At 46.2% G+C, this 22,941-nt stretch overlaps 1 protein-coding gene across 1 annotated transcript in view; it reads left to right on the forward strand.

Moving 5' to 3' along the window:
• PTPN9 (protein tyrosine phosphatase non-receptor type 9) overlaps positions 1-22,941 on the forward strand; it is a 70,202-nt gene that overhangs the window by 18,910 nt on the left and 28,351 nt on the right. Inside the window, exons 2-5 of the mRNA XM_061594937.1 lie at positions 9,684-9,827; positions 11,399-11,488; positions 13,344-13,468; positions 19,333-19,438. Coding sequence (XP_061450921.1) covers positions 9,684-9,827; positions 11,399-11,488; positions 13,344-13,468; positions 19,333-19,438 — 465 coding nt within the window. The remainder of the gene's footprint in view (positions 1-9,683; positions 9,828-11,398; positions 11,489-13,343; positions 13,469-19,332; positions 19,439-22,941) is intronic.

A 22,941-nucleotide genomic window follows, 5' to 3' on the forward strand; every position in this document is an offset into this window, starting at 1 on the left:
GATCCAGAAGCAAGGTCAATGCCGCAGGATGTTCAGTATGGGGGACACAGTAACAGAAAGCCGGAGGCCCTTCCAGCAACTAGAAGGCTCAGAGGGAGAGCTTATACACTGTGGCCTCCTAGACCATACACTACCCTCAGCTGATATAGTAATGGAGCTCCAGGGGCTGCTTGCGCACAAGTAGACCCCTTACTCATGAGCTGCACAACAGCTCTGGGTCTGCAGATGCATGCTATGCCGTTGCTCTTCTGCCTAGGCTGCTTGGCACTGGTGTCCTCGAGGACTGCTGGGTGGCTCCTCTTCCTCTGGAGCTCCAAGGGTCCTTCAGCAGGTTCTTCTCCCCAGAGGGCCCCTCCAAGGAATCAGCATGAGTTGCGGGGGTCCCTGCCTGCTCCCCGGGGTCCTCAGACTGTGGAGTGTCTGGCTTGTCCCTGAGGACTCAGTGTCTGGCACACGTCCGGATCACCCATGACACCGAGCCTAATTTTATGCTTTTGAGGTCACTTACGCTGTAAGGAGAACCCAGCATGATTCCCCAACTCGGAACCTATCCGTGCACTTGGCCCTTGTTTGGGAAACCAGCAGGCTTCTCTCCCACCGGCAGCCTGCATCCGAGGTCTTGGCTTGAGCCTGAGAGAGAAGGATTTGTTTCAATCAAGAAGGCGTTACAGTGGCCGTTTTTCCTGCCAAGGCAAGGTTTGATGCAAAGGGAACACAAACCTCTTGTTTTCCGTTGAGTCACTTCTGAAGTATGTTTGTCCTTCGGACGCAGAAGTGCTCAAGCCATCTAAAAATGAATGGAAATACAGTTCTCTGGGAGGCCTGAAGCCAAGGATTGGGCTGGAGGTCTCCCATTGATTCTGTGAACTTTTCCAGCTTCCTTCACCTCTGCACATTCTGGACATTCAGGAGATCCTTGCTTTTACAAATTCTTCCCCACTCCTCTCCTTCTGTCTGTTTTCCCCGGCTCAGAAAGGCTTTGGTGCTGGAGATTTGGACTTAATTTATATAGCACAGCCTTCCCTCATCTGGGGACCTCCAAATCTTTTTGGGGAAGGGATGTAGCTCAGTGGAAGCGCACGTGCTTTGCATGCCGCAGGTCCCAGTTTCAGTCCCTGGCATCTTCAGGTAGGGCTGAGAGACACCCCTGTTTGAAACTCGGGAGACCCGCTACTAGTCAGCCTACATCAGGGTTAGCCAATGTGGTGCCCTCCAGATGTTGGGCCACAGCTCCCATTATCCCCGACCAATAGCATGGCAGCACCTACACTTTGGAACTCCCTGCCTATTAACATCAGGCACTGTGCTCTTTTCGGCATCTGTTTAAAACATTTTTCTTGAGGCAAGCCTACCCAGACATATGGATGTTAACGTGGTTAAATCATTTTAGCTTTCCATTAATTTTAACTATGTTTTAGATATTTTCAATCACTTGTTCTTGACTGTTTTTAATTGATAATTTTAATATTTCTGTAAACTGCCTTGAAGGGTTTTATTATAATCAAAGGGTATACAGATTTTGTTAACTAACAATAAATAAATTAGCTATCCTGGTAGGGGTTGATGGAAGTTGCAGTTCAACAATATTTGGAGGGCACTGTGTTGGCTACTCCTGGTGTACTCAGTGTTGAGCTTGATGCACCAGTGGTCTGGATCAGTGTAAGGCTGGGGAATGTTCCTGTAGGAGCCAGTGGCTCCACCCATTCCTGGCTCTCAGGCAGAGCTTGGAAAAGTTACTTTTTTGAACTACAACTCCCATCAGCCCAATCCAGTGGCCATGCTGGCTGGGGCTGATGGGAGTTGTAGTTCAAAAAAGTAACTTTTCCAAGCTCTGCTCTCAGGCAGTTCCTGATCTGAGCAGGTGTTTATATCTAATTCCCCACCCTCCTCTGCAGCCTCGCATGCAGGAAGAACCCCAGCTGGATCAGACCAAAGCACCATGTAGCCCAGCATCCTGTTCTCTCAATGGCCAACCACTGTGTATGTAAAATTATGCATGGGAAGCGGCTAGAGAAAAGTGTTTCTCCCTCTCTCATCACACTACAACTCGGGGACTTTCAATGAAGCTGAATGTTGGAAGATTCAGGACAGGCAAAAAAAAAGGACTTCACCGTGCATAATTCAGCTATGGAATTCAGTCCCACAAGAGGCAGCGATGGCCGCTAACTTGGATGGCTTGAAACGAGGGTTAGACAAATTCATGGAGGATATGGCTGTCGGGCTACTAACTAGGATGGTTGTGTTCTTACAATGCCTGAGGCAGCATGCTTCTCAATTCCAATTGCTGGAAACCACAGGAGGGGGGAGTGCTGTAGTGCTGAGGTCCTGCCTGCAGGCTTCCCATCTGTTTGGCCTATCTGATTGGCCAATGTGTGAAGCAGAAGGCTGAACTTAGGTGGGCCATCCTCATCCAGCAAGGACTCTTATGTTCAAACAGTGCTTAGCCCTTTATCTGCTGATTGCCCTTGCAAATCCTCCATCTTCCACCTCTTTTCCTCCCATATGGGGTTGCACTCATGTTTCCAACACAGGCATGCAAGTCTGGAAAGTTGGGTGGGAGATGGGAAGCAGCCTGCCTTGTTCCAGGCTGATGCTGGATCCCACCAAGAAGGTGGCAAGGCAAGTTGCAGGACCACAGGACTCTATTACTCTATAAATGAGCAACTTGCTCCAACAAGAGTTTGGAGCAGGTTGAGGCCTTTTAAGCCTCTGTCACCAGACAACCTCCTCCAGGCTCTATCCCCTCATGGAGAACTTCAGAGTCTTGTTTGTTTGTTTGTTACATTTATACCCCGCCTTTTTTTCATGATAGAAACCCTAAAGGTCCAATCCTCTGGCCTGAAGGTGGACACTCTTTCTCTGTTCCATAGCCTCCCTCCTGGCGTGCTCCTGGCCCTGCTGTACTGGTGAAGTGTTTTGGGAGGCATCTAGTTCTTCATGCTCAGGGGAAGGCACCTGTGAAGGTCTAGGCTCTGGCCCTGATGCTCCGGGAGGTTTCTCTGGTGGCTTCTGTCCACCAGTCTCAGTTGCAGTGGTCCCCTGATTTCCAGCAGCTGGCTGAGAGCCTTCGGCTTGATCTGGCTCCTTAGCTGGTGCCTCTGCAGCCTCAAACTCTGTGTCTGGATTGCTGCTAGATTCAGGGGTCATGACATGGCCAAGAAAAAAATGGAACAGTGGGTTCCTTCTAGGAGGAAAGGCGGGATATAAATTTAATAAATACATACATAACTAAATAAATATTAAACAATCTTGTGCAAAGATTTGGGAGAGCCTGGTTTCCCATCTCTTTCAGAGACTTCTTGTGTGACTTCAGACAAATAATTGGCCTCTGTTTGCCATAAAATGAGCATAATGTCTACCTGTGGTGCCTAATGTCAAGATGTTGCAAACCACCTTGTGCATCAGATGGGCTACCATGCATGAATACATTTGTAATAAATGCCCTTTGGCTGCTCAGGTAGAGAAACTTCATTAAAGTTTTACGGTGCCGACATTAGCAAATGATCCAATCAGAAAGAAGTTAGCAAAATTGTTACGCCTCAAAAGGTGTCTTGGGACAATTTCACAAGGTTGACTTGTGAGTTGTGCCTGTGTTTATGGTCTGAGTGTTCTGAATGTCACGTTGAACTTTTTTCTTAATGCTTTGTGTGGTTAACAAGAAACATTAAGTGCCATCATGTGGTGTAAGATATGTACTGTAATGAGAAAGAGCAATCACATTTTGATGCTGTTCCTCTGGGCTGGCAACCCCAAATTCTTGACTTAACTTTCTGAAAGGAACAAGTCATAGCCACTTCCTGTATGTTTGCTAGTAGCTAAGATTATGCACCTTTACGGTAGTTTGTACATACATGGATCAGGCCCTTTTGAAACAATTTTTTTAAAAATAAACTTTTTACTGAAGTTTGTATTTAAACACAGACACACAATAACAACACCTTTTCCCCCTCTCCCCTCCTTTAATTTCCCTGTATTTTAATATATAAGGCACTTTTATCTGTCATCACACATGCATTACTGAGCACAGAATTGACATATGGGATGTGACATTTATGATAGACAATGAGAAACACATTTATAAACCAGTCGACAGGTGACTCCATGTCAGTGGGTTAGTGGAATCCGCTCCAGGTTTTAGTCTGAATAGTCAAGGAGCTGTCCAAGGTGCTGAAGCCTAGAAGGAATGCTATAAATCAGGTGTGGGGAACCTTTGGTCCTCCAGATGTTGCTGAACTACAACTCCCATCATCCCCTGCTGTTGGCCATGCTTGCTGAGGCGGATGGGAGTTGTAGCTCAGCAACAGGACCAAAGGTTCCCCACACCTGCTGTAAACCTACTCTTCTGACCTTTCAGCAATGTTCTTTCTTTTCCTATTGTCCTTACGTGTGACACTGAATAGATCAGATTTGCACAAGTTTTTGTTTCTAATCAGTTTCACAATTTTATTTATTTATTTATTAGATTTGTTAGACGCCCATCTGGCAGAGGTTAATCTGCCACTCTGGGCGATGTACAACAAAATACAATACAATCCATGTAAAAACAATTCAAAAAGCAAACAGTATAAAATTTAAAAACTGAATAAACCACCACGGAACTACCCTCTGCCACCCTAACCCCCTTCCCAAGCCTGGTTAAAGAGCCAGGTTTCAAGGCCCGATGAAAGCATAACAAGGAAGGGGCCTGACAGAGATCAGTTGGCAAAGAATTCCAAAGTGAGGGAGCCACTACTGAAAAAGCTCTGGACCGTGTTCTCCCCAATCTTGCTGCTTTTGTTGGGGGAATAAGAAGTGAACCATTCTAGGACGATCTTGTAAGCCGGCGCCCGTAGTGTGAGTGGAGGCGACTCTTTAGGTAAAGTGGGCCAGCCTGATGGAGCGCCTTGAAAGTTAAAGCCAGGATCTTAAATTTGGCCCTAGCAACCACCGGTAGCCAGTGCAGTTCCTTAAGTACTGGGGTAATATGATCACGGCGGCGGTAGCCCTTAAATAGGCGAGCCGCCGCATTCTGCACTAGCTGCAGCTTATGGACCGTTCTCCGGGGAAGACCCACATATAACCCATTACAATAGTCCAGCCGGGACAGAACCAGAGCATGTACCACATTAGGAAGCAGGTGACTTGGGAGGTAAGGGCGTATCCTACGAATGAGGTGAAGTTGGTAAAGTGCCGCCCGACTAACAGCTGCTACCTATGCCTCCATGGATAGCTGGGAGTCAAGAATTACTCCCAAACTCTGGATGTGGTCTCTTAGAGGCAGTTGTATCCCATTAAGCTCCAAATCCGTAATCCCCAGCTTCTCTTTATCACCCACCAACAGAACCTCAGTTTTATCGGGATTCAGTCTAAGTTTACTGCTGCTCATCCTTCACAGCCTATTAGCTTGTATGGGGTTGGATTTTGGCTGCTAGACTCTCCTGCCTCTGTTGCTTTTGCGCAATAACTCTCTCACTGATAGCGGATCGGGGATAGTGCCATGGGATGCTCAAGTGGGAAATCTCATGCGTTTCCCCTGGATAAATAAATTCTATGCCATGGATGGGGAAAGCTGTGGCCCTCCAGATGTTATTGGACTCCATTTCCCATCAGCCCTAGCCAGCATGGCCATATGTTGAGGCTTATGGGAGATGTAGTTTACCATATCAGGAGGGTCATATGTTCCCTAGATCTGCTCTACCCTGTTTCACCCTCCCCCTGGTAAACACAAGAATGACAACAGAACCCTACCTTACAGGGTTGGTGTATGGCAGTGTTGGTGAATTGCCAGCTCACAGGCCTAATTAAACCCACCAAGTTCTCTGTTTGGCCCATAAGGCTGTTTCAGTCAAGGGACACCCACCTGCCCTACACCTGTGCATAGGAAGCTGCCTTAAAACAAATCAGATTATTGACCCAGCAAGCTCAGTATTGTCTACAGTAACCAGCAGCAGCTCTCCAGGATTTCAAGGAGAGTTCCCAGACCTACTTTGAGATGCCAGGGATGGAACCTGGGACCTTCTGCATGCAAACCAGATGCTCTACTACTGAGCTGCAGCCCTTGCCCCCTCAGAATGGATGACAGGTGTGGGACAGGTAAAGAGGTGACTTGCTGCCAAAAGTGGGATTTGCAGGCATCACCAGTCAGCTGATCATCAGCAGATGCAAATGCCGTGCCTTTGCTGATGTGGTTTGATTTCAAACCCTGCGGGCAAACAAACGCAGGTTACCTGACTTCATTGTGATGTCAGGTGATTGACAGGTGGGCAACCTCATCCCCCAGTCATAGTTGGTCTTCGGGGAGTGGGGTAAGGATCTGGCTCACTGACCAGTTCTTATTCCTCACCCCTGTTGTAGGGGTGTAGTGATTTTAAAAATATTATTTAACAAATTTGTATAGTGCTTAACTATAAATAAAGGAACGATTGTTAGCCCTATTCAGAGTAAACCCATTGAAATTAATAGACATAACTAACTTAGATCCATTCCATGTCAATACTCAGGCAGGTCCAAAGTGTAGATGCTGCCACGCTAAAAGATCTATTCCTTACTAGTGCAAAATAAATATTATGTAGGACTGTAATAGTGTCTCTTCCACAGGCATTAGTGAGGCAGCTCTCGTGAAATGTTTTGAAAACTGCATTGTTAATAACATCATTTATTTATTTAAGGTATTTATAGTGTATGCGGCTTTTCAGGCTGACCTCACAAAGCAGTTTACATAAGATTATTACAACCATAAGTTAAGTTACAATAAAATGGAAAAGGCAGGTCATTTAGGAAGAATCTGTTCCTGCTTCTTCTCCTCTCCCCTCGGGTCAAGATGGTTCTGCTGCAGATGCCCCTGTGGTGAGAGTTGGGGGATGGAGGGAGGGGCCACTGTGGCAGCTGGACGGTGACATGTCCTCAGCTTCTTCTCTTCTCCCCTCCGGTCAAGATGGTTCTACTACTACTACTACTACTACTAATTATTATTATTTATTACATTTATACCCCACCTTTCTTTTCATGAATCCTAAGGCGGCTTACATAAGGTTTCCAGGCAGTCTCCCATCCAGGCACTGATCAGACCTGACTGTGCTTAGCTTTAGCAGGGAGCTGGCCATATCTGTCTTCAGACCATAGCCTGGGAATTAGTGATAATAATCTCAATAACAAGAAGGCATCTGTTGACTGCAAAATGAAAATAGCAGTAAACAGGAACACAGAAGTGGTAAACTCAAATAAGGTAAGTCCTAAAAATATTGCAGAAAGCACCCCAAGGCTGCAGTCCTGTGCATGCTTACTTTTGTAGTGAGGCTCATTGATGTCAAAGGAGAGCTTTGGGAATCTGCGCACACACACACACACACACTCCTGCAGGAGATTGCTATGGTTGTTCTGCATGGATGTCTCATGGTTGCCATATGACGCTTACCTGCTCTGCCTTTCTGCTTATGTGCTGGATTTCCTGTATTATCCTCTGCCTTTGTTCTCCTCTTTCAGCTTCTCGGTCCCCTGCCTCTCCAGGCAATTCCTTCCCTGTGAGTCATCCCTTTGGGGTCTCCACCTGCTCCTTGCATTCTGCCATGGGTTGCCCTCAGCCTCCAGCTGATTGCGAAGCATGCCATTAAAATTCAGTATTCCGACGTTTTGAAATTTTAAGCTGGCTATTTGGGGCTCTGTCGGTCAATCATCAGATGCTGCCACAGAGGTCAAATCAGACAGGGATCTGGATTCTAGCTCAATGCGTGGATTAAAAATAAACAAAATTTCAAGTGTCAGGTTCATGATATTTTGACTTTTTAAAAAACATGGGTCTTTTGAGTTGTGGCAGACTTTGTTTTTCTCTCTAATATCCTAAAAGCCCTGCTGGATCAATCCAAAGACCCATCTAGTCAAACATCATGTTCTCACAGTGGCCAGCCAGATGCCTCTGGGATGCTTGCAAGCTGGACATGAGTCTGACATCATTCTCCCCACGTGTGCCTCCTTCCCCCTACTGTTTGTCCCCAGAAAGTGCTATACAGAGGTATACTGCCTCAGCAAATAGAGGCTCCATTCTGGAAATTTGTTGATGCCTTGTCCCTGATCCATTGTGTGTTACTCTATATTGCTGCTCCAGAAGATGCTTGTGGATATCTTGAGGGGCTCTATTGGAACCAAACAAGACCCAAATGTAGTGGATCTGTTTTCATGTGTTCTTCTGTTCACACTTGAAGCACACATGACTTAAAGAGGGATGGGCAACCTGTGGCCTTGCATGTGTCGTTTGGGACTCCAACTCCCATCAGCCCCAGCCAGCTTGGCCCAATGATCAGGATTGATCAACATCTAGAGGGCCAAAGGTCCCCCTTTTTTGCCTTGAAAGTAAAAGGGGTATATAGCAGAGACATACAGTGACACCCTCCTCTTCTGTGCCTTTCCTTCTCTTGGTCTGTGCTTTCAGGCATTTTTTCTCTGGTCCACCAGCCCACTAAAGGTCATTGTAACCAGAAATGAACAATGTCAACAACAGCCTCTCACCTGGGGCAAACTGCAACTCGTGTGTGTGTGTGTGTGTGTGTGTGTGTGTGTGTGAGAGAGAGAGAGAGAGAGAGAGAGAGAGAGAGAGAGAGAGAGAGAGAGATTTGTTAGGATCACAATGAAGAGGGTTCAACCCCGCTCCCTACAGATCTGATCCGAATTGTGCTCCTCTCCTTTGGCTGCTATTTTTAAAGGACAAAACAGACACATGTGATGTAATTGTGCCTTCTGTGTATATTCCAGCTTGGCCCTGTAGCACAGGAAGGGGGAGGGTCTGTCACCTCTTTCCTCCCACTATGCCTTTTGTCGCTTAAGTAAGACCCCCCTCCCTTGTTTGTTCATTTAAAAGATTTCTTACTCCCCTTCACCAGAAGATTCTAGGGTGACGTACAAAAGTGTGAGAACGTTTCAGCCCACCTAAATGGTATATTTAAAAGGCACAGCAGACAACAGTGTGAATGAGGCAGAAAGGTGAATCGCTCCTTTCCATCTGTCTTTCAGGTCCAGATACCACCAAAACCCTTTCCCTCTTGACTCTTCGTCAGCCCATCATTAGGAGGAGCTCTTATTTTGCACTCTCTTGCTCTCTCCTCCTCCCTTCTTTGTATTGTATATTTCATTTCTTAGCTGCCTTGAGGGTTTTCCCCCACCTTTGGAAAAGAAAGGCAGTATACCAATAAATCCAAGGGGAGGAACTAGATCCAGGGTGTGTGTGGTGGATCCTTAATTCCTCCATCTCCCGCAGGCCAACTTTGATAGGTGGGCAGCCACACGCATCTGTCAGAGTTCAGTGGGGCTCACTGTAACTCTCTGTCAGCTGATCAGCAGTTAGTGAGCCCCTTTGAAGTCCGTTTGCAGGTGAAGTCTGAATCAAATCCACGCCTGCAAATGGACAAAGCGGGGTTTGTTGACAGCACCCATCAGCTTATCAGTGCTGGCAGCAAGAGTCCTCAACTGCACTACAGGAACTGGCCTTGTGGGCCCAGTTGGGACCCCTTAGTGGCCTAATTAGGCCCATAGGTTCCCCCCCCTGCAATAAATGAACAACAGTCCCTTCACATCCTTGCTTGGCCCTTGGTCTCATGTGAAGCTCAGAATATATATACAGACTATAACTGGTCCTTCCATAGCATCCTGGTATCAAGAAGCTCTTTCTGTCCTGAATACTTACTGTGCCTTCCTTTTCTTTGTCTCCTGAACAGGCCACCAAGCAATTTCTTGAAGAAATTAACAAGTGGACAGTCCAGTACAATGTGTCTCCTCTCTCTTGGAATGTGGCAGTCAAGTTCCTTATGGCCAGGAAATTCGATGTCCTCCGAGCAATTGAACTCTTCCATTCCTACAGAGTAAGTGGAGTGAGATCAAGTGGAATGCCTCACTACCCCCACCCATACCATGGGCTCAGTGGTGGCTGATGGCTCCATGTCAGGGGGCAATGGAATCCACTCCAGGTTTTAGTCTGTGCACCTTGGACAGCTCCTTGCAAGTTTGGACTAAGACCCAGAGCAGATATATTCCATCATGGATGATCTTCTGGAGGCCGCATGCCCATGGTGGGTGGGGCCAGTGATAACAGAGGGCACAGCAATGGAGGGAACTTTTCCCTTTGGACAGTGAGCCATTCCAGCCACGCAAAAGTCAGAGGTTTCTATGCATACCCCTCTCCATCCTCCATGCAGGGAAGAAAGTGGCATGATCACAGTTCAGTGATACATGCCGGCCAGGCAAAAGCACTCAAGGAGGGGGCAGTCTAGAGCAGGGGTGGAAGGATAGGTCAATTTTGGTTCTCTCAGTTTCTCATTTCTCAAATCTTAAATTTGGTTCACATTTCTACAGCAATTTGCAAAAGTTTAAAAAAGAGAATCCTCATGAACATTCTTCAGCTTTGTAGGATGAATTTCTCCAAATAAATATATTTTTGTATGCAGTTTTGACTAATGTACACGTATTGTGCAAGCAGTTCATCTTAATATAATGCATTTTGGATGTTATTTTCAATTCTTTTCAACCAATATGTTCATTTTGTGTACACGTTCCCCTAATACATGCATTTTTGTAAACTTTGTTTGGTTGGAGAACAGCATCTCAAAATTCAGATAGGTGCGAATGTCCAAGGATGGCTTTGTTTTGATTCTTGTACTGTTTTGGAAGGTGTGGATTAGATACATTCAACTTTAAATGTGATCTGTTGAATTTCTCCCCCATCCCTAGTGTAGAGCTGGCAAAGGTTATGCCCTGGGAAGGAGACATAGGCAAGGGAGAGTTCCGAGGGCCAGATAGAGAAGCCTGGAGGGCCGCATTTGATTCCCTGACCCGAAGTTCCTCAGCCCTGAGTAGATGGTACTAAGCTAGATGAACTAGTGGTCAAACTCAGTATGAAGCAATTCAAGCAGTCTGCATGTGTGTTTTGCTTTTTCTAGATGCTTTTAAAGCTTGTTGAAAATGTTTAAAAGATGTTTAGTTTAAAGATGTTTTAAAGTCTTGTTTTTGAGATGTTGTGGAGTGTTTTTAATGTTTTTGTTTTCCGCCTTTTTCAAGGTTCTGCTCAGCTGCTGGGTCCTCCTTTTGAGGCCCCCTTCTATACATTGTTGCAGATTCCCAGATTTGTCTCCTGCCTTGCATGCATGCCCCTCTCCTCCTCTGCTTTCTCCCACCCTGTTGATTCTCAGATGTGGGAGGAGATTTGCCATTGTGTGTGTCTTGTGTCTGCAACAACAGCGAAAGAAACTGGTTGGATGAGATTGTCCAAGAGGCTTGTCCCAAAGAGGGGAGGGTGTGGCAGGAAAGTTGTCTTGCAACTCCCTGGATAACTCCTTGCCTTCTAGCAGCAGACAGGAAAAACAGCTTCTGTGTGTCCTTTAGCTTTTCTCCCTCGTGCGCTTGTGGGGGCCTGAAGAGTGCTTCTGTTGCTTCTCAGGAAACCAGGCTGAAGGAAGGGATTGTAAAGCTGAAGCCTCACGAGGAGCCCCTCCGCTCAGAGCTGCTTAGCGGGAAATTCACAATCCTGGTGAGTGTGGCGCTTTGTTTGTGCATGCAAACTGCAGTTAAGGAAACTGGAGGCTGGGGTCCCTGTTTGGGGTGGGAGGCTGCCATATGTCCCAGCAGAGTGGTTTTAGGTGTGGGAGCACAGGTTGTCCCCAGCTCTTTCTCTTTGTGTTTGTCTTCAACTGAGGCATTTTCAGAGAATCAGTCGCCAAAAGGGCATCAACAGTTACACGACAATCAACCTGATGCAGTATCTTTTTCCCCAACAGTGGCTAACAGGCAGCCTCTGGAGAGCCAACAAGCAGGGCTCAAAAGGAAAGAGCCCTCCCTGCTGTTGCCATCCCTAGCAAATGGGTATTCTGAGATAGACTGCAGCTGAACCTGAGGCTCCAAAATAACTGTCACCGCTAACAGCCATTGATAGGCCTCCTCCTCAAATTTGTCTAATTCCTTTTAAGCTACTGGCCATCACCTCAACTTCTAGCCACAGATTCTGTCAAGCAGCGGTTTTCAAAGTGTGGTCCGTGGGCCTCTGGCGATCCTCCAGCTGCATTCAGGCGGTCTGCTGCATGTCTGTGGATCTGTGGCTGGAGATGGGAGACAGCACATCCATTCCATTGAATAGTTGTATCGGTTTTCAGTTGTATTATTATTGCTGCTTGAATTTCTTATATAGTACGTTCTTGTGTTACAATTTGAATTCTGTGGAATTCGGATGGCGATGCAATAAAACACAATATGTAAGAAATGAAAGAAGCGATAAGAGGACAGTTTAAAATCAAACGGCATCTAGCACAGCATGTGACAACTGCTACAACTCTCAGCAATTTCCAAGTTGTCCGTGGGGGGGGAGGGGAAGTAATTGGGAATCATTGCTATAAAGTAATTCTGCACTGTATGATGAAGGACGTCCTCTTATTGGTCCTGCATCTCCTACCAATTAGTCTAAGTGGGTGACCCCAATTTCTAGCATTATGCCAGAGGGTAGAAAACTCCTCCCTCTCACTTTCCCTTTGTCTTTGATCTCCAGCGTTGTAATTGTTTTGACCCTTAGAGCTGTCTACTTATTTTATCACATTGTTGTCCTCTATTTTCCTCCAAGGGGGTTGAGGCGGTGTCCATGGCTTCTTCCTATCTCCATTTTTATTCTTACAACAACCCTGCAAGGTGGGTTGGGCCAAGAGGTAACAATTGGGCCAATGTCACTCAGTGAGCTTCATGGCTCATTTGAGATTTGAACTAGGGTCTCCCTCAGTCCTAGTCCAACATTCTAATCTTGGGGTCCCTAGTGTGGCTCCCTTGGGTATCATAGCACCCCCAGACCTCCCCCTGCCTTGTTGCTCACTAAAACCCCATTAACATTTTTAGATACTTTTTTTTTTGCTGTTTTTTAAAAAATAGTTTTTTAGCTTTGCTGGGAGTTACTTTGGAGATGGTTGCCTGTTTTTTTGGCATCTGTGTGTGATTTTTCTGCAGAGTGTTTAATTGTCTGTATTTTACAGGAATGCATAGGAGTTCTGCCTTTTTTGGGGGAAGGGGAGTTTTGAGCATCGGTAATTTTTCTTCTGTAAAATGGGTTCAGTTTCTTAGATTTCCAAAAAAATGCCCCTGGACCCAAAAAGTGATGGAGTGCCCTTCTCTAACCACTACACTGTGCTGCCTTTTGGTTTACATGTGATCCCCATGGCATTGTGCTGACCACAGCTTTGCATCAAAAATCCCATGGCATCAGGTGCCAACCTTACAGTTAACATCATCTTAACCAGTCCCCATGGCATTCAGACTTTGAACAGCTTTTGACGTCCATGGTCTCCATGGAGACTGATCCACCTCTCCTCTGCTTCATTGCTGATCTTTTCCTTCTGGCTTCTTTGCAGAGTGTACGAGATCCAACTGGAGCCTCGATTGCCCTCTTCACTGCCAAGTTGCACCATCCCAACAAAAGCATCCAGCATGTGGTACTCCAAGCCCTCTTCTACTTGCTGGATAGAGCTGTGGAGAGGTGAGTTGAACTTTGCAAGCCTGTGCAGAGTTTGTTCCCTTTGGCTTGCTGCCCTTCACAAATGAGTTTTCCCCTTTTCTACAACTTATGCACAATTTTTGTGTCGGAAATCGTTGTGGTTTTTTAAAGCTTTGCCTCTGATGTCTGACACAGGGTTAGATCCAAACAAAGAAAAGCACACATTAATTCTGGATAACATCTGTTGAAGAGTTAAGCATGTGAGGCACTCTGTTCCATTGAATTCAGAGTGCTTCATGTTGATTGGATCGTGATCAGAAGGACTTCAGAAGAGTCTGCTGTATCATTCCAAAGGCCTGTCTAGTCCCACATCCTGTTTTCTGCATTGGCCAATCAGATGCTTGTCCCACAAGCAGGACATGAGTTGAGTAGCAATATTCCACTGTTATTTCCCAGTGACTGGCTTTCAGAGGTATACTGTCTCTGATCCTGGAGGTTCAATATAGTAAACATAACTTAATAGCCAATGATAGACCTCTTCTCCTCTGTGGATTTGTCTCATCTCTTTTGAAAGCCGTCTAAGTTGGTAGATATCACCATATCATCTGACAAGGAAGATTCCAATCAATTAAAACTGTGCTGTGTGTAGAATAGTCATTGGATGACCCCTAACTATGGCGTTATGAGAAAGTGAGAACATCTCTGCATTTGGTTTCAATGAGAACATCTCCGCATTTGCTTTCACTACACCAGGCAACATTTTATAAACCTCTATCATGGTGACTGCAGAATTTAGCATACTAAACATCTCAACTCTGTTTTGTGGAAATAAGAAAAGTTGTGGAGACGCCAGAGAACAGCCCTAGAACATCTTCGAAAAACTGACTTCAGGGATGCAAGAGAATAGTAAACATGGGTCAATGGGTTTAATCCTCGCACAGCTCTCTGTGTTGTTTTTATCGGTAAACATTCTTTGACTGTGTAAGCCACCCTTCTCCAGCCTGGTGACCTAGATTTTTGTTTGTTTTACTACAGTTCCCATTCCCCCACTTGATTATTAACCATGCTGGATGGGGCTCATGGAATCCAAGTACCAGGTTGGGAAGGCTGTGGCAAACACTTTGCAGAACACTGCCTGTCATGCAGCTATTTTTATAAATCATCAAAGCATTTTAATCAGCGCTGAAAAATGCCTTGTATCATGTTTTCTTTTTAAAAATATTATGAAAATAATCTGGGGAGGTACCATAGCTCAGTGGCAGAGCACCTGCTTTCCTTGTGGAAGGTCCCAGGTTCAGTCTCCAACATTTCCAGTTAAATGGACAGGTGATGTGAAAAGACCCCTCCTGAGACCCAGAGTGCCGTAAAGTTAATTGGGCCTCAGCCAAGTCAAGTTGAGATAGCCCTGGATCGCTATGGGTTGGGTATGGCAGCCCAGAGTGATCTGGAGCTATCAGGGGGCTCCAGGGCAGAAAGAAGAAGCAGGCGTGGGCAGGAAGGAGAAGGGTGAGCAGGAAAGGCACCTTTTGGTGGGAGATGGTCAGTGCCTGCCTTTTCCGCCCAATCTCTCCTTCTTCCTGCCAGGCCTCCTCAAGCCCCGTGCACCAAAAATCCTCTTTGCGAGCGGCTTCCCTGCATGCTCTCGCAAAGGAGCACCATCCCACAGTAGGGAATCTTCTAGCTTATCAGCTGATAAGCGAGTAAATTTACCCTGCATGGTGCTGGTTGCCGCTCGTTCATGGGTGGCTTCCCTGGATGCAGAGAAGCTGCTCGCAAAGCAGCAGCGAGCGGCAACGCTCAGGATGGAATTGTGCTGCTTACCAGCTGGTAGGCAAAATGATTCCATTTTGCTCAGTTTCGGGTGGAGAAGGAGATATAGCATATTCTTCTCCCCCCCCCCCGACATTTTTAATTTTAGTTTTAAAAACCCTTAACAACCCTCCCCCAAATAACTTTAAGGATGGATCCAGCGTGGAATGGGTGGTTTTGGGGACAGGGTGGATTGGCCCTCTTCGGGGCCCACAGATTAGGGCCATGTGGGCTGTTGCACCAATTCCAAGCAGTCCTTGTCTGCAGCTCTGTCCCACCCCTGTCCTGTCGGCAGCTCAGCTCACCAGACACTGAGGAAAGCAGCCGGTCAAAGGATGCCAAGGGAACTAGAGTGATCTCATGGAAAAGTCCCTTGGCCAAATTGGCTCCCCCCATCCCCGTTCTCCCCAAGACTTTGGCTAAAACTTGTAAATCTCACTGAGGCCCTGGGGTTTGCATTGCATTAGGTCTCTGGGGCCAGGTCTTTGCACCGTTGAAAATCATAAAGAGTCAATCTGTCTAATTCTGCATACTTTTACTCTTCCTCCAAGATCTTTAGCTGGGGGGTCAAGAAAGAGAGGAAGAAACCAAGTGTGGGTTGGGGGGGTCACAGAGGGAAGGAGGTTGAGCTTGGGAATGGAGAGCAATGGGTCCCCAGATGTGGTTGGACTACCACTCCCATCAGCCCCAGCCCACATAGCCAGTGGTCAGGAATGATGGGAATTGTAGTCCAGCAACATCTGGGGACCCAAAGGTTGGGAAAGGCTGCTCTAGATGTTTTGGAATACTGTACAGTTTTCATCAGTCCCAGGTAGCATGAGCAATGGTCAAGGGTGATGGGAGTTCCCAAGCACCAAACTGAGGAAGACCTACATGGGCTCCATTATTCATTCATTTATTTATTATTTATTTATTAGATTTGTATCCTGCCCTTCCTCCCAGGACGAGCCCAGGGCAGCAAACAAAAGCACTAAAAACACTCTAAAACAACATAAAAACAGACTTTAAAATATATTACAACAAAACACACTTAAAAACATATTAAAACAAAACAGCTTTTAGAACATCTTGTTTTAAAAAAGCTTAAAAAAAAAAAAGCTCTAGTCCACAAAGAAAAAATGTTTGCCACAGTAAATATGTTAAAGCATTTTAAGATGTTACGGGACTCTGTTGCAGTCATCAAAAGCTATACAAATGTTGTGAAACTTGAAAAACAATGGAGGTGGGGGAGGGGGAACCCTTGCACTAGTAGGCTTCAGAGCAATCTAAAGTGTATTCTGAAAGGCCTAGGGGGTCAGCCTTTGCCTACCTGGTGCCCTTCAGATGTTTTGGACTACCATTTGCACCAGCCCCACCCAGCAGAACTGGCCAGGGCTGATTGGAGTTGTAGTCCAAAACATCTGGAGGGCACCAGGTTGGCAAAGGCTGGCACCCTTGGTGACTAAAAAAGGTTTTTGCATGCAGATGAAAGGATGAAAGAGTCAGTGTCAGGCAAGCCTCCATGGCAAGAGTGTTCCACAAAGAGGGAGCCATCACCCAGAAGGCCCTTTCTCTGGTTGCTACCTATAAATCTCAGAAGGCCAAGGTTACCTGGGGAAGATGACCGCGAGATACAGAGAAGGTCATGTTGGAGTAGGTGGCCCTTCAGATTAGGAGCAGGCAGCAGATCTGCTGGGATGTACCGGGAGATCACTGGATGATTTGCAATAAAACTGGCAAGGCTTTCCGGCTCCCAGTAACATCACTAAGCACAAACTGCTGCTTCAGTTTACATCCCTGCTCAACTTTTTGAGAGCAGCAATTCTGTTTTTACAAGGGAGAATAATTGACAGAATGCTGAATGCGTCAAGAGAGCTTGATAACCTTTAACTCGTTTGCTCTTACCCCAATCCTGTGTGGTATGCTCACCATGTGTGGAATTGTTCCCATGCTGCAGATGGGATAGTTGAGGCTGAGATACAACTTGTACTTGCTTTTTAGCAAAAGAGGCACTGGCATTTCTTTTAAAAAGTGGATGTTTGTACCCTTTGGCTGGCCATTCAGCTTAATGTTTAACCCTTCAGAAAAGTTAAAACAGGTGGAGTCTGCCACTCATCGGGAACATACTGTAAATGTTCTCTTGCCTCTCCATCTCCCAGGCTCTGTTTAAAGCATTGCCTCTGTGTCAATGACAGCTGCTTCCTACCAGTGTTCCCTCTCGCCCCAGTCTCAAGCCTTCGCTGCAGTTGGTTTAGTCAGCTCCTGGACAAACTGAGTCAGCTCCTGCCAAAAGAATTTGACCCCCGTCAAAGCTTTACTAGAAATGCAACAATGCGGTATCAATACACATTTTATTGTCACTGAACAGGCAACATTCCAGACATCCTTAAAAGAAAAGGTAGGGGTTTTCAATAACAAATAATTGGCAAGTGGCAAGGAATGTAGCATTTAGATCACAAGTGGGATCTGCAACAAAATGTTTCAGTATGGAGTGTTCCTGTCCAGGATACTCCATTCCATTCCCCTCCCCCTCAAAACCCAAAAAAGCCAGTCAGAATTCTGCAGCTACTGGACACACTCAGTTTTCATTAGCCCACTCTGTTTAGGACTTGTTCCTAAATATTTTTAGGTATTTCTGCAAACTTGGAGTTGCCCTAATCCTGCTGATACCTCCCCCTTGTCCATGGGTGGTGCTGTTTTGGCTCCATAAGAAATGGCACTCTCAGCCTTAACACTGGAATTAGAGGGAATGGTGGTGATTGCACACAATGTAGAATAGATGCTGATATTAACTTCCGCATCTGTTTACATGTTCCCTGAGTTTAATAAGGAGCAACCAGGAGTTTATAAAGGAGTGGGTGAATCCCTATTATTTCATCTATATAATGAGGACCAGTGTGACACAGGTTAACAGCAGCTTTCCCCAGCTTTTGTTCTTCAGGTGTTGTTGAACTTCATCAGCCCTGGCCAGTATGCCAAATGGTCATTCCGACAACATCTGGGGAGCCACAATTGGGAAGGGCTGGGTGCCGGTTTGTACGTAGACCAAGGGAGACCCAGGTTCAGATCTCTGCTGTGTAACAAAGCTCACTGTGTGACTTGGGCCAGCTGCTCTCTCCCTGCTAGCCTACCTCACAGGACTGTTGTGAAGATATATGAACAGGGGGAGAAATCATGAGCTGCCTGGAGGAAAACAACCTGCCAGCTGAGGATAATGCTTCTTGTATTTGATGGAGTAGAGTCAAGACCTTGAAAGTTTATGGCACTGTCTTTAGGCTGCCACATGCATCTTTCTCATGCTTGCAGTTCTTGCTGTGAAAGAGTAACACAGGTTACCTCTCTTAACGTATTACATAATACCAACTGTTGCCCAGTTTGGATGATAGTTTGAGGCTTCAAAAACCATGGTTTATGGTGCCAGGAATGAGTGGTGGGGGGAGTGCTGCATCCTCATTCCTCCTGTTGCATGCTCTCTTCAGTGCAAAGATCCTGGTTTATATTAAGCCAGAGTTCCCTGTTATATCTGAATCAGGGCGCTCCAGCTTAATGCCACTGAATAAACCATGAATATAAGCCAGGATTTGATCTTGGCTTATTTTCCTAGTTTGTTAAATGATGTTAAGCCAGAGTGAACATAGGTACAAAGAAAGCTGCTTTCTGTTGAGTCGGAAAGTCTCTGACATTGGTCCATCTAGCTCAGTATTGTCCACACTGATTGACAGCAGTTTCAGACCAGAGACATTCCCAGCCCTACCTGGAGATGTCGGAGATTGAACCTGGGACCTTCTGCATGCAGTGCAGTTGTTCTGTCAATGAGCTGCGGCCCCTCCCTGGTTTGGATGTAATGGGTAACATTGGCTTAATACAGGCCAGAATCTTTGGAACTGCATGCAGTGGGAGGAACAAGAGAAGGAAGCTGGCTTCATGAACCACGGCCTCGAACAATCAACCAAAATGAATAACTCTGTGTTCAGATGCGTTTGACCTTTGTTGGGACTCATGTTTCTGTGTCCCAATTCCTATAAAAGTGACATGCTGGCAGAACAGACTGGTATGCTGTTACCCAAATGGTGATTTGCATGAGCACACTCTCTCTTTTACACTCCCCCCCCCTCCAGCTTTGAAACTCAGCGGAACGGCCTGGTGTTTATATACGACATGGCGGGCTCCCACTATACCAACTTTGAGTTGGACCTCAGCAAGAAAATCCTCAACCTACTGAAGGTAAAGAGAAGAAGCTGAAGCACAGGGGTGAACAACTTTTTTTTTTTTTGGCGGGCTGCACTCCTTTGGGGGTAATCTGTATCAGGGGCTGCAGCTGATTATGGGTCAGGATGAAGCCAGTGGTGGACAGGGCCAGACTCACAAGTAGGTAGGCTTTTCTCTCTTCTGTCACCCCTTCTCTCTCCCTCTCTCTCATTCCCACTGCCTCCCCCACTCAGGGGTGTGAGCTGAACACTTGTAGAGGGCTTTTGAAATTAAGCCAAAGGCTGTAGGTTGCCGACATCTGCTGTAGCGTTTTCCTAAATGGATGCTTGAGCCCCTCGGGATTCCATCCTGTCTCACACTGTTGTTGTTTCTTAAGCTTTTCTGCAATGTCACACTGGTGTGGTTAATGTCATGGCAAGATGGCAGCCTCGACTGCATATGCCGGTTAAGTGGTAGTGCAGTGCCATAGTTCGAGCACAAGTCACAGGCATTGGGGCCCCAAATCCCAGTCTCGGCTCTGCTCCTGATGGAGCCATTGTGTATTGAAATCAAAGAATGTCAGGGGTTCTCGTAGGTCATCTAGTCCAACCCCTGCTCAGTGCTGGAATTCCTGAGCTAGAGCACCCCCAACAGATGACAGACCAGCCTCTGCTTGAAGGCCTTCAGCCAGGGAGATCCCAATACCCCTCTAGTTTGTGGATGGGGAACTTGTGGCCCTCCCAGATGTTGCTGGATTATAGCTGTTACCATCTTTGGCCATTGGCCATGCTGGTTGGGGCTGATGAGGGTTAGAGTGCAGCAACATCTGGAAGGCCACAGGTTCCTTACCCCTGCTGTAGGCAACTGGTTCCATTTGAGAAGTTTCTCCCAATATTCCAGTGAAAACTTCCCTCCTGTAATTTAAGCCCAGTAGATCCAGTCCTTTTGACCTTTAGGGCAGCAGCAGAGAACATTGCCTTTGCCCTGTTCCATAAGACAGCTCTTCAGGTGTTTGAAGAGTGCTATCATATCCTCTCCTCACATTTGCATCATGTGTGATCTTCCCACTACATTCATTAAGGGTAGTGAAAGAGTCCCATGGGAATGCCAAACCGCTAGGGCTCCGAAGGCTAAGTGGTGTACTTCTGCTTACTCTTGGTAGTTGTTCAAATTGTTCTTCTCTGATGGTAATAACCTGGTGACATGGTATAGAGAATGTTTGCACCCATACAAGAATATCAAGATGTCCAAGCATGCCTTTTTGATGGTCCTCCCCAAGGCCTTGGGGAAATGACATACTTAAGCAAGCTGATCCACTAAGGCCAAGAACTTTGGGTTGCATCCAGTTAAATTATTGAGATTAATGGATCTAAGTTAGCCATGGCCATTAATTGAAATGGGCTACTCTGAGTAGGGCCAGCATTGGCCACAATCCACTAATTGGCTGGTGTGATGCAGTTGAATTAATGAGCCACAGATACAAAACGTGAATGCTTAATCCAAGCGGTCACATCATCCTTGACAAGGTGATGGAGGACTGAGAATATTGTTGTAAACAATCTTATTTCCTCCTTGTGGTCCAATCAAGGCGTTTGAATCCATTTTCCCAGAAAAGTTGGAAGCCACCATTTCCTGTATTTAAATTACCTTTAAAAACAGATGAGCATTTGAGGTTCTAAAAATATATTCATCAGATTAAAAATGAGTCAGTTAATTGACCTGGAGTTGATGGCCTTTTTGAAGTCAGAGCCTCCAAATATAATCGGCATTTCTGGTACAATCACATATTAACAATAATAAAACCATCAGTCATTGCAGGGCAGTACTACACCAAACGGTTTGAAACTAATCAATGAAGGGTGTAAGATTTTTTCATCAAGGCTAAAAATTAGAGTGCGCGCAGTTCTTAGCAGCTTGATCATATATTATAAGATATATAACAGTTAATAAATTGAACTGCATAAAGAAGCTAAAAATGGAAGTGCACACATTTCATAGCAGCTTCATTATATACTATAAAGTGCATTTTTGCATCCTTTTAAAAACTGAAATAATATAACAAACACTACAATTTAAATAAAGCCACAGCTATGTGACAGCAATGTTGCAACAAAAGGTTACAAATGCAACAAATGCAAAATGAGACAAAAAGAATTCATTATATATAGTTACTCTTAGGGTGTGATCCAATTAGGATTTGCACCGGGCTGGGGGAGTTGGATGTGGCGGACCCCTGGCAGAGCTGGCAGGCTGCCAATGCCACTGGGCTCTGCCAGCAGAAGCCCCTCATCCCAGCTCAGCTGCAGCAGCACCGGGGACCCTGCCAGTTCAGCCAGGGGTCCGCTGGGGACAGCCAGCCCTGTGGATGGAGAGCCAGTGGAAGCCCATGGTGGAAGGTCTGAAAATGGGGCATTCTGGGGTGTGGCAGAGGAGGAGCTGAGGGGGGGACTTAAGCATCATCTTCCTCATGCTCAGCGTGCTCCCGTGGGTACTGATCCAGGTACAATTTCTGCTGGCCAAAAGGCCGGTGGAGCAAAATAATTTCCATGGTGGTCAGTGGGGAGTGCTTACTCCCCAGTAGGGGTATTTGTGGGAACCGGCTTTTGCTTTTCTGGCCCTCACACAACTGATCCAGTGTTCAACCGGCCCGACTCCTCCCAAACAGAGTGGATGCTGCAGAGCTGTCCACCAGCTCCTCCGCCGCCACCACCCCACCAGCACTGTTAGCGCCGTAATAGAAAAGGAAGGAAAAATGAAATAAACATGTTTATAGCTGCTCTTCAAATCGGATATTGTGCCTGTTCTTTAAATTTCACCCCACAGAATATACAGATTTCATGTATCCTGCACTTTGTTTTTCCAGGATAAAATAAAAAAGCTCCATTTCTCAGTGAACGTTTTGTCCTATCATATGCCTCCTCTAATCCTTACCATGTTTGCCAGTTTAATCATGTGTATCATACTTGGGACAGTGTCTTCTTCCGTACAATGCAGCCTGTTCACAGGGATCAGAGGAGTAAACTTTCCTAGTCAGACTGCACCCAGTCAAGGTTCTTCCAGTGGCAATGCCAGGGAGAGTTTTCTTTGCAGTGGCCCCGATACTGTACAGTAACCTTTCCCTAAAGCAGGGCCGGGGGACCCTTTTCAGCCTGAGGGTTGCATACCCTTCTGCAGGCCACATGCCAGTGGCAGGCAAGTCCAGAGGCAAAAGTGGGCTGAGGAATGAATGTGAATATTACCTTTGTACAGGAGGCTAGTTTCTGCACACACTCACACACTCCTCTCTATTTTCCATGAAGACAAGCAAGAGGCATTCTCAGAGTTCAAGGACACATTTCAGCCATGCAAAAACACTCCAGTAGGGTGAGAGGTGTGGCCTGGGAAGAGACGATGTGGCTTGGGAGGGTCTTGAGGGCGAGATAAAGAGACCTGGAGGGCTGCATTTAACTCCTGGAACTGAGGGTTCCTACCCATACCTAAGGAATACAGGGGACACCTCTATAATGGTGTTCCATCATTTGGTAAAATATACCTGTTCA

Source organism: Rhineura floridana, chromosome 14 (genome assembly GCF_030035675.1).
Source record: "Rhineura floridana isolate rRhiFlo1 chromosome 14, rRhiFlo1.hap2, whole genome shotgun sequence".
NCBI classification, from domain to species: domain Eukaryota; kingdom Metazoa; phylum Chordata; class Lepidosauria; order Squamata; family Rhineuridae; genus Rhineura; species Rhineura floridana.